Source organism: Nilaparvata lugens, chromosome 3 (genome assembly GCF_014356525.2).
Source record: "Nilaparvata lugens isolate BPH chromosome 3, ASM1435652v1, whole genome shotgun sequence".
Lineage (NCBI taxonomy): Eukaryota > Metazoa > Arthropoda > Insecta > Hemiptera > Delphacidae > Nilaparvata > Nilaparvata lugens.
The window spans coordinates 18,620,928-18,637,910 of record NC_052506.1 but is presented as its reverse complement, the minus strand read 5'-3'; the positions used below and the strand labels follow the sequence as shown (position 1 = coordinate 18,637,910).

At 34.7% G+C, this 16,983-nt stretch overlaps 1 protein-coding gene across 1 annotated transcript in view; it reads right to left on the bottom strand.

The window, feature by feature from the left end:
* Positions 1–16,983, bottom strand: part of LOC111055635 (PDZ domain-containing protein 7) — a 124,604-nt gene that overhangs the window by 33,539 nt on the left and 74,082 nt on the right. Inside the window, exons 3-6 of the mRNA XM_039423164.1 lie at positions 7,109–7,411; positions 4,930–5,038; positions 4,352–4,376; positions 930–1,103 (exon numbers count right to left, since the gene is read on the bottom strand). Coding sequence (XP_039279098.1) covers positions 930–1,103; positions 4,352–4,376; positions 4,930–5,038; positions 7,109–7,411 — 611 coding nt within the window. The remainder of the gene's footprint in view (positions 1–929; positions 1,104–4,351; positions 4,377–4,929; positions 5,039–7,108; positions 7,412–16,983) is intronic.

Below are 16,983 nucleotides of genomic sequence, written 5' to 3'. Positions count from 1 at the left end.
CTCTCTGCTCCACAATATATCCCTCCAATTCGGAGGTTGTTTTGATTCTAATATACAGAGTGAGTCATATGTATGGGAACCCTTCAATAAATTGGAGACTGTTGTAGATATAATACTGTAACTTTCATGATAAGTTATTGGTCAAAAATACTTGACGTACAACTGAATTTCAACCCCATAAGGGGGTGACTTAGGGGGTGACTAACTACTAGAATATTTTAAATGTAAATACCCATTGTGTGGTACATCATTTTAAAGGCCTTTTTGAAACAAGAAAGATGGCATCGACAAAGATGTTCTATGATACTTGTACCCAGAATGGCGGCTGATTGAATTTTTAGTTTTTAAAGAAATGAGGGTTTGAAACTCAAATATTTTGAACGTAAACACCCATTGTGTGGTACATCATTTTAAAGGCCTTCTCAAAACTAGAAAGATGACATCAATAAAAATGTTCTATGATACTTTTATTCAAAATGACGGCTGATTGAAGTTTGAGGTTTTAAAGAAATAATTGATAAATTTCAATCAGCCGCCTTTTTGTATAAAAGTATCATAGAACATTTTTATTGATGTCATCTTTCTAGTTTTGAGAAGGCCTTCAAAATGATGTATCAAACAAGGGGTGTTTACGTTCAAAATATTTGAGTTAAATATAAACAGCACAATCACATAGATATTGCCACCCCGTCTTTCGGATGAGACGATAAGCCGTCGTCCCGACTACCTAAAAAGTAGTTGTCATCTCTCAGCATCATCCCTCTCACTATGCTCACTAGGACCCACGCACAAGCCTAAAAGCTTATGTGGGCATCACCCTCAGTATTATTATTATTTTATTATAAACCTGCCTTAATCTTGAAGAGATTGGAAATAGAAATAAACAAAAAATGATTGGAATTTGTGACTGAATTGACTTGACTACTGACCCGCAACCCAACTTGGCCCTCGGCGCGACATGTAGCACAATTCGCACTTCGTTGTGTGACTGCAGCGGCGGATGGTCGTCACAAACGTCGCTCTGATTGGACGACAGGGAGGTGGGCACCAGACTGCAGTCAGATGACTCCACCAGTTTCCACGTCAGGGCATCGTTGAAGCTACTGCAAACACACACAATAATAAAATATTAGTTGAGGTGTTGTGAAATGTCTAAAAAGTAGAAATACAGTAAACGATTGTGTTTATGGATGCTTGGGAAAATTGCGGCTGAACAAGTTATAAATTATCAAATTAAATTACAGTCCTCATATTAGAGTAATTGTAACAAATTGATAAGTACCGTAATGTACAGTAATTGATAGGTATAGCAAAAATGTATCAGTAATTGAGCAGCCATAGCCAAGTGACGACTTCAGGGCATCGTCAAGAATAATACAACGAATCTACAGCTTAGAGAGTATTATAGAAGGTACAGAAATCTACTAACAACTGTAATAGAAAATGCGAAGAAACAATACTTTTCAAGGCGATTTGAAACTTCCAGCAACTCTAAGCAAACATGGGAAGTAATAAGAGAAATAACCGAAGTGCAACGGCCAAGAACACAAATCCACCAAATCAACTTGGGAGGGAGAGAATTGAAATTGGGAGATGATGATAAAGATATGGCAAATTCTTTCAATGAATTTTTTATTAGTATTGGATCAAAACTGGCCCAGGACATTCTAAATAGCGATTGTAATGGCGCAGATGAGCATGCTGCAGCTGATCAGATAGTCTGCCGGTCATTATTCTTTACACCTGTCAGTGAGGACGAAATGATAAAAATCATTAATAGTCTTAAAGCTAATAGTGCACCTGGACTCGATAATTTAAAACCAGATTTTTTCAAACAGAATAATACTATACTTGCCAAGCCTTTAACACATATTGCAAACAAAATTTTTGAGGAAGGTGTTTTTCCACAGTGTCTTAAGGAAGCTGTCATTTGTCCAATCTTCAAAACAGGAGATAAGAAAGATATGAATTGCTACAGACCCATATCATTACTCAGTACATTATCAAAAATTTTTGAAAAGTGTATCAAAACAAGACTGATCAGCTTTCTTGAAAAAAATAATCTTCTATCGCCAAACCAATATGGTTTTAGATCTAGTCGCAGTACAAATGATGCTATCCACTTTGTGACCACTCAGATTGCCGATAAAATAAACATTGAAGAGAAACCATTAGCAGTATTCTTAGATTTAAAGAAGGCTTTTGATACGGTGTCACATGACATTCTTCTTTCAAGGCTTGATAACTATGGAATAAGAGGAGTCGCATGGAATCTTTTCAAGAGCTACCTATCAAACCGAACACAATGTGTCAGAGTCAATGGATGTATAAGCAACAAGCTGACTGTAAAGTTTGGAGTGCCACAAGGAACAGTACTAGGACCAATTCTTTTTCTTCTCTACATAAATCCATTATGCAACATGGTAATAAATGGATCAATCACCACCTTTGCAGATGATACTGTTATACTGTTCTCTGAACCGACCTGGGAGATGACCTGGAGAGAAGCCGAGACTGGACTTCAGAGGGTGTCTCGCTGGTTGGCTGAAAATCTGCTGACATTGAACCATGAGAAAACCTTCTTTCTGACCTTTTCGGCGACTCAACATGGACAGCCAACAGGAGATGAGATAGTAATCAAGAATCAATGGAATAACACTTCATACACAGTTCACAGGAAACAGTCACAGAAATACCTGGGAGTTACTATGGACTCTTTTCTGCGCTGGGATCATCATCTCAATGAATTATGCGGGAGACTGAGGAAGACCATCTACAGATTCAGGATTCTGAGGACACTGGTCGACAAGGGATGTCTAAGAGTTGTCTACTTCTCTCTAGCACAGTCCCTTATGCTGTATGGGATTGTGGGATGGGGAGGTGCAAGCTTCTTGCACATTGAACCGCTCCTCAGGGTGCAGAAGCTGATCATGAGGGTCATCAACCAGAAGCCTCCACGCTATTCATCAGACCAGCTATTCAATGAGTTTGACGTGATGGATCCAAGACAGCTTTACTCCAAGGAGATACTATGCAGATTACACAAGAACCCAACATCATTTCAAACTAGAAACCACAACCACAACACCAGATACAGGAATCTTCTCATCACCAGTGTTGCAAGGAAGGCACTATACCAGAGACATTTCAATCATTTAGCACCAAAATTATATAATCTACTTCCTGCAAACTTTAAAAAGATTAATCTTCCTAGAAAGTTCAAAGCAATAGTACACAATTGGTTGATGAGCAAAGGAAGACAGAACATAGAAAACATTATTTCAAATAACAACTAACCACTTAATGACTTACTAAACACTAACTAATTGATAATACACACAAAAAACTAACAAAACCTACTCTAGAACATGGTACGCCATAGTGGAGTAGGTCAATTTTCCACACAGAAAAACTAAACAAGAAGAGAACACATTATAAGAATCTTTTGTAACTAACTATTGTATGTAATATTGTAATTTATCTAATATTTTTGTAATTGATGTTGTAGTTTTAGCTTTTTGGGAAATAAACATTTTATTTATTTATTTATTATTTATTATCGTAGTAGCTACTGCAAACATACACAATAATTTGTGAGTGTTTCAACCAATCGTGTGTGTTTGAAACACAATAAATTAATGTGTTCTAAGCAGTAATTATTATTGATTGATAAGGTGTTGGAAAATGTGAAGAAGTTGAAATAGTAAAATATTTCCATTATTTAGATTGATGCTTGGAAAAATTGCGGCTGGACAAGTAATGTATTATCAAATTCAATATTGCAGTCTTCATTTTAGAGTTGTTGAAACAAATTAATGAGGTTATGTATATTAGTAACCCATCAGCCAAAGCCAAGTGAGTTCTTTCTTTGAATGAAATAGGCATTATTTTATTGACATGAATTTCGCTGAATAGAGTTCGTGATTCCGATCTAGAACATTGAAGCTATAATACTAGATAGTTCACATTCTATCTAAGGTCAAAAATCTCAACAAAGGCCACAAGTGGCCACTAAGGTATCGCGTTTGAAACAAATTAATAAATTAGGATAACCCGAAGAACATAACATTAGATCTGATTTATTCAAGTTGATCACAGCCTATATGTTAATAATGATTATTCGATAATTTTGCTAGAACTATTAAACTTGTTGCTAAGACAAATGAGCTAGATGATGGAAAATGTTCCATTTATCAGTGGTTTGATAATGAAATTCATGTTTGCCAACTGCTTAAAAAATCATATTCATATCAAAGTATAAAAGTAGTTCTCTACAGAATCACAAGATAAATATCACCTAATACGATAGAGTTCTCTTCAATAATAAAACTGATATAAATAAACAACTTACTCTTTGACTGGAATCATTCCAACGGCTGAAACAGAGAAAAAACAGTCATCAATAACATTGTGCATCCTAAAGATATAGAACTACTTTCTAATGATTGAGATAAAGAAAAAATGGTTACTCAAGTTGAAGGCGTGATATAATATTTCTAGTAACAGAATAATGATGATTATAAATTTCTTCAACTGTTAACAGGACAACTAAACACCAAATCAAAGAGTTCAGGAACAGAAGAAGGAACTCTTATGTTTATACTTTGTGATTCAGGTCAATTCAAAAGGAATTTGAAATCAAAGGAATCCCAATCCTCATGGGATTTGTTGAGTGAAAATCTCGATCAACAGATTTCAGTAGACTCGATTGGAACGATGGAACAAATAATTTGCATTCAAATGCCACCGTCAATTTGTAGGAAATCTTTAATAATGATAATGAGGTTCAATTGGAATCCAAATTGAAATAAGCTCCTCTTTTTTTGCTTCAGTACCCACTACTTGTACGCATTGATTTAATTAATTGGCAGGACTCTCATTCAATAATCCTTCAATTTACTTATTATCTCAGTAAAAACTTCAACTTACATCTAACTTTCAACGTGATGTTCATCTGCCCCTGTATAAGTTGTAAAACTTCTCTATGCGTCGCATCTTCAACAGGAAATCCATTTATTCGTATAATCTGATCACCAGGCTGAAAATCATAAAAACGTCATTTACTCAGTTTATTAACAATTACAATATCAAATGAACAGGGTTCATACATGACTTAATATCGTCCAACTTCAAGTATTTTAATTTATTTTATTTATTCATTAGTTGACACAATTACAAATCATATGAATATGATCGGGATAGAACAACAGGCATAGCCCAAAACTATTATGTTCCCAAATTTTCATAAATAATAACATGTCCGAAAAAATTGGTTATGTTCCTACTGTGGGAAGTTAAAGTTAAATTTCTGTCCAAAAATATATATGAGCTAGAAAGTTTGAAATTACGCCACCACCTTTCTTTTGAATGATTATCACATCATTTGAGTTCAATGCTAGTACTTGTACTACTATGTGAAGAATTGTTATATGCCAATCCAAAGGATTGGGGTTTGGATAAAGGATTGGTATTAGGTTATTATTCCATTATTAAAGCATCAAACATAATGTAAACAGATTAACACATGGCCTAATACCGCAATAACTTCGATGACCAAGACCTTAAGTGAAGGTCAACTTTGTGGTTGCTCTTGTATTTTGAAGCGTTGCGGTTTATGTTGGACTTATCTGGACTGGTAGTCTCGGCTATTTTGCCACTTAAAAGACGATAAATTCCTAAAGCGAGCCTTCTGAGTATATTGTGTGCGTAGATAATGTAATGTATTATTTCACTTTTACTTTCTGCACCTCCTTACTGTTATCTTCCGAGATTAAAAATCTGACAAATCAAAATTTTCTGTTTCAAGTGATAGATATGTAAGAAGTGTTTACTAACACTTGAAAAGAGAAATTTATAGTTCAGATTTTAGATGTGCTCATATAAATACAATTTATATGTGCTTATACAATTTCATTTTTGTATTATGATTAATCGGTATTTTTGAATATGAATAACTTTAAAACAGTTTGTGATATCGATATGCGGTTTTCGTCATTAAGTTTTTCTTGAAATTCTATATAAAAATCATGTATCATATATGACCAAATTCCCAATTGAAAAAGAAGAAGTTGGTTCAAAATGGCGGTTTCCATAAATGGCGGATAAGAATTTAGAAGTAGTTTTCTCAAATTCTATAGAATCCTCAATTAAACCTATCGTCAAATTTCCCTTGTAGAAGAAATATTGAGCTGTTTTCAAAATGTTCACCGATTCTGTATGCACTTTTTATTAAACAATAAAATGAAATCCCTAAGTGAGAAGAATTGAAAAGAAACATTATTGATCTCCGAATAAAATGTCAGTAGTAAACTTCCTTACTCTGGATGTATTTTTGAGAGTTGGAATACACAAAGGCTGAAGCTGTTCTATTGCACGTGAAATTTGCCTAAACATACTCAATCAGTCACTTGGCGCCATGTGGGGGAATGGGTTGACTGTAAGTGATGATGTGGAGGCAAAGTATTATTATTATTACTATTATTATTACTATAATTACATATGTACAGTGAATTGTAGATTAATAATTACATGAATCATCTCTTTTTCTTTTGAGTTTTTAAATTATTATGAATTCATTCTAGTTTTTCTACTCTCTTAGTCTTTCACTCTTAGTACTTCTTCTTTTCGGATTGAAATTTTATTATTTTTTTTCTAGTTTTTCATACATTCCATATGTTTCTTTTTTCTTTATTATATTTTTTCTATTTTCGACTGAATCTCAAGCCACTAATTATAGCCGACTGATTACTCGTTGCCATCGCTCAAACTATTTAGTTTTGCTGGTAACGCCAATGATAATATTATAATCGATGTTTAAATGGAAAATATTTTAATTTTAAGTTTTTGTAATGTATTGTATATGAAATTTTTTATATTTTTCACATTTGTAAAGTTGTGTTTAATGATTTTGGCAATAAATATTTCTTTCTTTCTTTCTTTCTTTCTATTAAGATTTATTCATCAATATTTAAGCTATGTATTTTGTACTCACTTTTTCATTATTTGTAATTGTGTTTTTAAATGAGGAGATAGAATGGATTTGAAGTATGAGAATTCTCTCATGATTCTCCAGAGAAGAAGTATACGAATAAAAGTATATTAATTTTACCTGGAGGCCCCTGGCATGCGCCTCCGACCCGACATCGACGGCCGACACAAAGAAGCCGGTGCCATGCTCTCTGCCGCCCCTCACCGAGAAGCCAAGGGCGGTGGCCAGCCGCCTCCGACTCAGGCAGACGGTGCGCACTCTATGCCTGCTCCCGCCGCCCCCAGTCTGCGAGTCGCTGCTCGCGCCGCCCCCGCTGTCCGAGCTGCTGGAGGCGGCATACTGCGGCTCCACCGCCCCCGGCCCAGGGCGCAGTGCGGGCGGCAGCGGCAACCTTGCCCCCGGCAGAGAACTGGTCAGTGCCATCTGCAACAGATCACAAGGAGCTCGTTAGTTACAAAATTCAAATAGACAACCAAGGCAACTTCAATATCAAACAAATTCAAGTAGGCAATAAACAACTAAATGAATTTCCACTTTCAATTTTTTACACAAATCATAGTTACATTACATACACCTATCTAATACAATAGAACTACACACATTATACACACCTATCTAATACAATAAATAATTAGAAAGTATCAAATGTGAGTGGTCTGAGCTCATCACACACTCAATATTCAACAAATTCAAGTGAACTAAGCATAATCAGGGATATTCTACTCGTATTTCGAATTGCATGATTCCATAAGAAACGAATAATTGACCGAGCGAAGTGAGGTCTAAGATTCAAGTCGACGGTTTAGCATTTCTCTTAATGTTTAAATGTTTAAATGTTTGAATGTTTAAATGTTTATATGCTTTTATGTTGCGCATTTACGGCGAAACGCAGTAATAGATTTTCATGAAATTTGACAGGTATGTTCCTTTTTTAATTGCGCGTCGACGTATATACAAAGTTTTTGGAAATTTTGCATTTCAAGGATAATATAAAAGGAAAAAGGAGCCTCCTTCATACGCCAATATTAGAGTAAAAATCTGACTATAGAATTATTCATCATAAATCAGCTGTCTAGTAGACTATAATACTACCCGTTTAAAAACATCGAACATCTTGAAAATGTATCTTTCCATCAACGTTAGTAGACAGTTGACTATAATACTACCCGTTCATAAACATCGAACATCTTGAAAAAGTATCTTCCCATCAACGTTGTAGACAGTTGCAGCCAGACCTGATAACAGCGCTCACACTCACATTCCGGACCACACGTCACGGTACGATAGGACAGAAAGCTCTATTTTTTTAGGATTTTTTCTAGACATTTTAAATTGATAAATTATTTATTAATTTTTGAGAAAACATAACAACAGGTTAATGTAACTTACTGAGAGCGAGGTCTACTGTCCACAGAACTACTGGTTTACTTGTTTTAAAGATACTCGATTTGAAATAATACAAGAAAAATAGTTGACGTTTTATCTTGTTTTTTAAATCCTATAATGCACAGGGAAGCAAATAAATAATGTAACAAATGTGCTAATAATTGAAAGATGGGAGAAACAAACTTTGTTAGTATTTGTTCCAATCATCAAGGGGGAAACCATATTAGGCGTTTCTTCAAGACTTTTTTCAGGTGCCAACCCAATCAGCCAATTGGAGAGCTTCCTGCCCTGCCCTGTTGACTCTATAAACGCCGTCTCAAAACGCCTGAAAAAACGCTTAGTATGGTATCGCCCCTACGGTACTGAGTTGATATTTCGGTTTCTGAGTAATATTGATGCAGGATGTATGTTACACAATAATCATCAATCAATTATAAATTCTCATCGATTGGTTTGCAATAAATTGTTGATTTCAAACAGGATAAGCACAGTGATTGCAATCCATTCAAGGATCATCATTAAATACTTGTGTGGAAGCCGAGCACTTCTTCAATTACAAGAGCTCCAGTTGCGTGTCTTTGATTCCAGGGGAAAAAACTATCGGACGTAATGGTAGCCTAAATACAGAAACGAATTGCACACTTTTTCCAAATAGACCACATATTTAACATTCGTTGGTCAAGGTTACGTATTGTAGGATGGTTGCAAATGGTGTCAGACTAATGACATTAGTCACAAAGATTTATCTAGGTTGCAACGCTTGGTAAAGAGCTAAGTGAGGCATCGAAACAAATTTAATCAATTAAGATTTCGTTCCTGCGTTTATACCAACTCCACTACTTGTGCTACCGTTGAAAAAAACAATAGAATCGAATCAAACAATCGAATTACGTAAACGATGCTCTATTGTTGTGGTTTTTAACGTGCATTACAAATTGGGACTAATCTTCAATTGCGATGTGATTCCTTCTCAGCTTTATTGCATCTTGTCATGAAATTTCAATAGACCCACTTTGAAATTAGATCATTCTAGACTCAAGAACACAGTTAATGGTTATTGTTATAGATTGTACGTCTTTTTCGGGATTCTTCGGAAAGTGTGAATGAAGTTAGAGTTGTTGTTGAATGGATTTCATCAACTCTATGTCATGTCCTATTGTTAGATGCTTCGATTTAAAATAACTTCCTGGAATGACAATCAAACTCAACTAAACGATTAAACTATATTGAAAAGTCAAGCTTTTAATTTCCTTTCAATTTTTCCATTATCTTGATATGACTGTTTTCTAGGACAGTTATTAAATCGAATGAACCATAAAACCTATATATTTGATGGTCTATTAGATTCAACAACTGTCCAAGAAACCAGCCTGCTGAACAGTTATTGAATGTTGATACCGGTAATTGTATTTCAATTGATAGAGAGAATAGAGTTATTATAGTGTTGGGTCTGCATTTATCTTCAAGAATCGTAAAATATTATTTGCACCATAAAGATACAAAATACAGTAGACTACATGAAATTCTCTATTGGAACCTTTAAAATAATATGATATTGATGGATATCGTGGGGAAACTTATTACTTTTCAATGCTTTGTGTAGACAAACCAAGCTCGAAATAAACAGAATCAAACTCCAATTTCAACTCTTGTGTATCTCAATTTTTAGGCTACCCTTTTTGATAGAAATCCTCTTTACAATAATCGGAAGCTTATTATTTATGCTTAACTTCATCTTCAAGGTGGAATCTTTATACTTACAACGCTATTCTGTTATACTTCCATCAAACTCTACTTTGATGGTCTATACTCAGCGTAGTGAAGCTTTTTGAAGCTATAGCAGCTACATGCTCCCACTCACTGGTGAGCTAAGGGTACCTTCAATTTCTCAATGATTTCTTAATTATATACTTATAATATCATTCAATTTTCAAGGCGTTGGAGTATGAACTTCTACTGGAGCACTTTGTCAGCTCGACACTGATTCTTCTCATCCAAAGAAATCTAAACCATTTGCCGGCGTGAACCGCTTTAATCCAAGCATCTCTAGCTAAATCACATTCGGCTGTGTTTATCTGTTTGTGAATGCGATTGAAGTCAGGAGGCGAGGCGGATACAAATGTCGGGCCGGTTTCAGGTTTTTTCTCTCCATGAATGATGGCCGCCTACTTTTGGCTCACTAGACGGTGTGACGCCTCAGCTGGAGCTGGAGATGCTGGAGAGTCTAGACACGCCGCCGCTGGAAGTCTTTCAACTCAAACAGCAATAAAATCGACAGTGCGAGTGTGTGGCGGCTGTCTCTTGTTGCTTTCAGCCCGGAAGGGCTAGGGCCGGATTCCACACGAATCAAAAGTGGGTCACCACTTCTACTTCTGCTCCTCCTTTTCTGTTTTTTTCTTGTTATTGTTCATCTTCTTCTTTTTGTCTTCTTTATTTTGACTCTACGCACGTTTACATTACTTACTTTTCTGAGAGTAGGTAATGTTTCCACAGCTGATAGATATTGGAGAAATGTAAGATCTACTTTGAAACAATGGACTGTGGACCTAATAACACCCCAATTTTAAATAGTTTGAATTTATAATATGAGGATAAACGAGTTATGATAGGGAGACGGGCCGCGCTACCTGTCCTGAATTTAAAAGAGTTAAATTCTCTTTGGCAATAATTATAGAAATTGATTTGGTATGAAAAGTGAGCTTGTAATCTCGACTGACAAAAAGCGAATGGTCATTTTCTTTTTAGTTATCTACTTTTCCCAATTCTATATTTTATACCCTTTTTTACATTCCCATTTCCATTTTCACTATCGATTTTCTTTCTTTGGAATTCCGTATTTCATTAATTGAACTGACTGAAATAGCATATAGGGTTACGAAACTTCATAATCAACGTTGACGAAATTATAATAGGCTATTACAATGAAATTTATTGATAAATCAGTGATCATAGACTGTTGTAACAATTTACTTACAATAACTGTTGTACCAAATGTCACTTTACTGATAGCTATTTGGTAATTCATTGATCATTCGCATTGCCAAAATAATTGATGATATCAGGTTGTTGATTTCCTCTTAGTGATAATTAATATCCAATTCAGGATGGGAACTATTACTCATATCCTCTGCGATATGTGAAAAAATAGACGACTAATTTTTTCTTAAGGAAACTATAAATTTAGACTGATTCCCACCAATTAATGATATCTGAAGCGTAAGATCAACATAATAATAACTACAGAGCGCTGATGATTGGTAGTAAAACACTTTTGAGAGGAAATCACTTCACAGAGTCCATTAGAGCCGAATCAACTTTCTCACTTTCCTCATTCTAAATGGACTGCTAACCAGTTTCTGCACGCACAACATTTGAAAAACAAGTGAAAACTCTAATTTAATAGAGAAACAGAAATATGAAATCGGAAATGATGACGACGTATTTCGTGTTTCCATGCATTTCGAACGAATAATCAGTCTTCCTTCTCTTTAATGCACAAGTCATTTAATAGATGTATGCGAAATCATAACAAAATCCGTCACTTCGAAATAAATTTTGATTTCTCTGATAACGATTTTTTAAGAATATAGTTTATGATTTCTTGTGAATATCTCATATTCAGAGCCATAAGAATTAATTATTGGCTTAATGATATTATAGGGTATCGAGTATTTCACCATCTTGACCGAAGGAATTATCTTTACTATACTATATGAAGAATGGTATTAATAGTAAAAATGGTATTAGTAGTAGTAAAAATCAATAAACGTTTTCCCGATTCTAGGTCAATGGATTGATCCTGGACAAAGAAATCAACCAATTACAGAGAGAAGAAGAGATTGATGATGAGTTTTTTTAAGGTTTTTGGTGTAGAATAATAGGTTTTTACTACTGCAGTAGCCTATACAGAATATTACAGCATACATAAATTTTTAGTGACGAAAATCATGCACTGAAATATCTTTTATCAAAAGATCGCTTGATCCCAATTAGCATGTGGATGAATTAGAATACAAACTCTACTTTCAAGTTCTAAAACAATTCATAAAATCAATCATAATCTCATGGTGGGAGGTAAATGGAAGAAGATTCTGGACAACATGGAATAATTTTTCAGCATTTTTATATCCTTTTTTCATATCCATATCCAGCATTTTCATAATTTTCAGCATTTTTATATCCTTTTTTCATATCTATATCCAGCATGATTTTCATATCCAGCATTTTTCCAAAACATTTTTCAAACCTATAAAGTGTTGACGGTATATCAAACTATACAATTATGGTAGTATTAGCTGTTCTACTGCAAATTCATAATTTGAGAGCGCGTTTATCGCCTCAAAACCTCTATCTACAACCACCACATTGCGGTGTTTCCAGATTGTAAGTAAGACCTATAATCGATGGAGAAATCGTTTTATTGATTTTAAATGCCACAGATAACAATGAGCAGTTGGGATAGTAGAGGAGGTATGTGGAGAGTTCTAGTTAACCAGATCTAGTACGTGATCTATGAGTCTATGAGAGCGAAGGGGTTTCAGCAGCAATAAACAAGCACGCGTGATAGATCACCCGCAGCCACCGCCCTCTCGATCTCGTCTGCTCTGCAACTTTCTCTGAACGGAAGCGCGCGCGGTCACGTGACTTCTTGAGCGCGCCAACTACCATGAGAAGCCGCAACCGCTGCAGCGACTCTACGCCAAAGATGTCTTCGATTTCACTTCCCTTCGCGATTCGTTGTGTCGCTGACGTACCGTTCTAATTACGATTTTCCTCCCTGCTCCTCCCCCGATCACCAAAACAGAGAGGAGACTCCAGTATCGACAGCCCAAATCAAAAACTGGATCTGCACTCGCTTTTAAGCGGTCTTCTTTAAGACAATCATGAATCCAGTCACGACAACATTTTTGAGTGACTATCCAGTTCCTCAAAAAGTAGCTGAATTATGGTCCAGGAAAACGTGTATCCACTTAGCGGCAGAAGGAATGATATTTGATTTCTATTTACGCATGACTACTCTACCTGTCACTCATCGGTGTACGGTATCGTAGTATTTCTGTTTTGATCGAAATTTCATAGCGATCTCATGACGGTAGTTTTTAGAAACATTTAAGTAGCCTTCTCTGTTCACTATTCATTGTAATTGTCGATCATTTAAAAAATACAAAACCGTAAAAATAGTAGTTTTGTACTGCTATTCGTTTCCATTCGTGACATCCTCCTAGAATAGCCTGCATATCATTGCATTGTAAGGAGAATGAAGTGTCTAATGAGAAGAAGAGTCCATGAATGGAATTTTATTTTGAAATTTAAAATGATAGCATATATTATCTTTTATAATTGAAATATCAAGTTTTATGCGTTTAATAGGTCTACCAGTCTTATGGTTGTCACGTTATTTTTTTCAATAACGGGTTGCCCTGCTTGGCTGCAGTCGGTAGAGCATGATCTAATCTTTCACTTGTTGCTATCGCACCCGGCGATAATAGAGCAGCTGTTTGCTCGAGACCTATAAAATCTTTTCATTAAGCGATTTTGCTTGCTAATCAAAAATAATTTATTACATGGTACATCATGTTTGTAAGGTTTTGTAAATCATGCTGATCTCGAATTGGAAAGGGGCTCGAGCTAGAGTGAGTATAGATACACCGTTCTTTATCTAGTTAAATATCTAATCTTTTCATAGTAGAATCTCCAATCAAGAGTATAATCTTCCATTTAATCCTCTTGTTGACTGTAATAAAATCAACGATATTTACAATGATTTTGGTCAATTTGTGATACATTCGATGAATACAATTCAGTAATCTAGAAAATAAAACATATTACACATCCATCACTCAACATTGGCTGAAAGGAAGATTGTTCGATGGAGATTGAAAAATGAGAGTTGGAGAGAAATTTAGTGAGCCATCTCTGAAAGGAAGACTGATTGCTTGTCTTTGTTCGAGGCAATTGCCAGGGCTTGTGAAACATTTTCATGATCGATTAGAGATGTCCTCGCTACCTCTGTCATGGTCATTAACGTTTCAGCAGTTTAGTTACAGTTCTTTGTGTCAAGGATAGCTCCAAGAAACATCTTCGGAGGTGCCTGGTGCCTGGCTCTCGTCCATTTGAAATCACTGTCTGTCGGAATTAGTTTTTTGTGGTGGTTGTCACTGAAAGTCATTATGACTTGATTTCTTGACAACAAAGGTAGCCAATGGATGTAATACGGCTGGGTGATATACCATGCACGATGAAGGTTATCTAGACTGCAGTCTTGAAGAGTTCTCGCGTTGGAATGTGCTTTGCATTTGAGAAAATGAAAACTGTATGTCTATAAATCATTAAACTAACGCTATATTCGAGATGTAATACTACACAATATACGATGCAATAATCCATATTATTATTATACTATGAGTATAATCATTAATATTAACGGATGTTGCCTACCATCATCATCATCATTATTCAATAGATGGTATAATATTTAATTCCATAGAATAAACAAGCTAGATTGTTCTCTATGTAACAATCTAGATTGTATATTGTGACCGATTTGTCCTTCCACATTCTATTCCATGGCAATACTCATAATATGCATTGACGGAGCTATCGTTGAGAACTACAGTATATAAATATATATATCAATAAATCATAGGTGCACTGTTGTAATTATTTAATGTTTATCATGCAGGTAACTACTATTATTGACAGGTGTATGCTCATAAAACATGGTATTTATGATACTTAAGGAATCAATTTTTTGGATCACGTTCAATTTCCTGTTTGTTATTTGAGCTAAGATAACATTCTCCCTAACAGATATTACTCATAAACTCAGCCATGTTTATCGAGCTTCCATGAAACGGTGTGAAAGCCTAACTGTTATAATGTACCCTTATATCAATTCTTTAATTGATATAATGATTGATTCTTGTTTCTAGCGCGCAACTAATTCGAGACTTATGCTAGAATATGCTTCTTCGGTTGAAATTCAGAGAGAAAATTGATTGATCATGATATTTTTTTTTGATTTTCTTGACACATAGAGGTTGATAGTATAAATTATGTAAAAGTCAATAGATAAATATTGGTTTTTTGTATTTCTAGTCATAAAGGTGGATAGTCCTATTATATTAAGCGAGCAATTTCTGTATCTGTTTTTATTTTTATATCTGGTTATTTATGTTCAACGGATCTCGAAAACGGCTCTAACGATTTTTCACGAAATTTGGAACATAGTAGGTTTATGATCTAAAAATTTGATTGCACTAGGTCTCATCCTTGGGAAAACTCGCTGAACGACAAATCAAATCAAATCAAATTGGTTTTATTATCATGATTTCAGGGTACAAATATTCATATTATACAACAACGTTACATCTTCTGCAACCAATAAAACTTACAGTTAAACTAAAAAATTAATCATTATAACTAAATCTAGTTGTTATTATATCGTAGCTCCAGAAAATACAACATTATATTTTAAAAAACTTCATGGAAACTCTCCACAAAGGCAAAGCCTGTGTGTGGAAGAGGGTCTTGGCGATGATTGGCTAACGTCGGACTGTCCCCATACTTGATCTATCACATTCTTGGGTAAACCAGGTATTAATATCAGAGGAAATTTGAAGTTTAAAGGATTTTAAGTATAAAATATGTAAACATTTAGAGTTAAATTTGGACTATCATTACACGACATTTGCTTTATTTATACAATGAATGAATATTATCACTTCTATATTTGTCCTCCCAATCTCCTTTAACCAGTCATTAACATTTTTTTTATAAATATATTTGGATTTACCTTCGGTATTACGTAGATTTTCAGGCAGATTTCTATACAGAGTGTGTGCTCTATAATAAGTATTAGTAGTGGAATGAGTTTTGACTAGTCTTGGAACTTGGATTCCTATTACTTCTGACTAACGAGTTCGATAGCTGTGCTCAATTTTCTTAAACATATCTTTATGATTTTTGTACATGTATAATAATATATTTCTTACATAAATTTGCCTTATACTTAAAACATTGAATTCTTCAAAAGTTTCATCAGTAGGAGTGCGTATACGTTTTCTTAATGCTGTTTTAATAATAGATTTCTGTGAAACTTCCAAGGTTTTTAGTAATGTTTTATAGGCACCGTCATAAGCTAAAATTCCCGCTTCGATAAGTGACTGGACATAAGAAAAATAAATATTTCGTAGCTCTTTTAGTGATAGAATTTTGTTTAATTGGTAAAAAATGTAAATGGCTTTGCGAATTTTACTTTTCAAGAATGCAATATGAGCCGACCAATTCAATTTATCATCTATCATTACTTCTAAATATTTATAAGCTACTACACTTTCAACCGATTCACAGCTACATTGTATATTGGTAGGTTCAGTACAAGAATGTAGAGTGATATTATTAATGCTGTCTTCTTGCCTTCTTCTGGAAAAAAATTCTATGAATTTAGATTTCTTAACATTTAAAGTCAATATGTTATTATCAAACCATTTCTTTAAGAGATGAAGATCTGATGTAGCGTTTTGGTACAGTTCTTGTTTATTTTTACCAGTCACATGTATTGCTGTGTCGTCAGCAAATAAAAATAGATTTCCCTTGATTGGAACTTT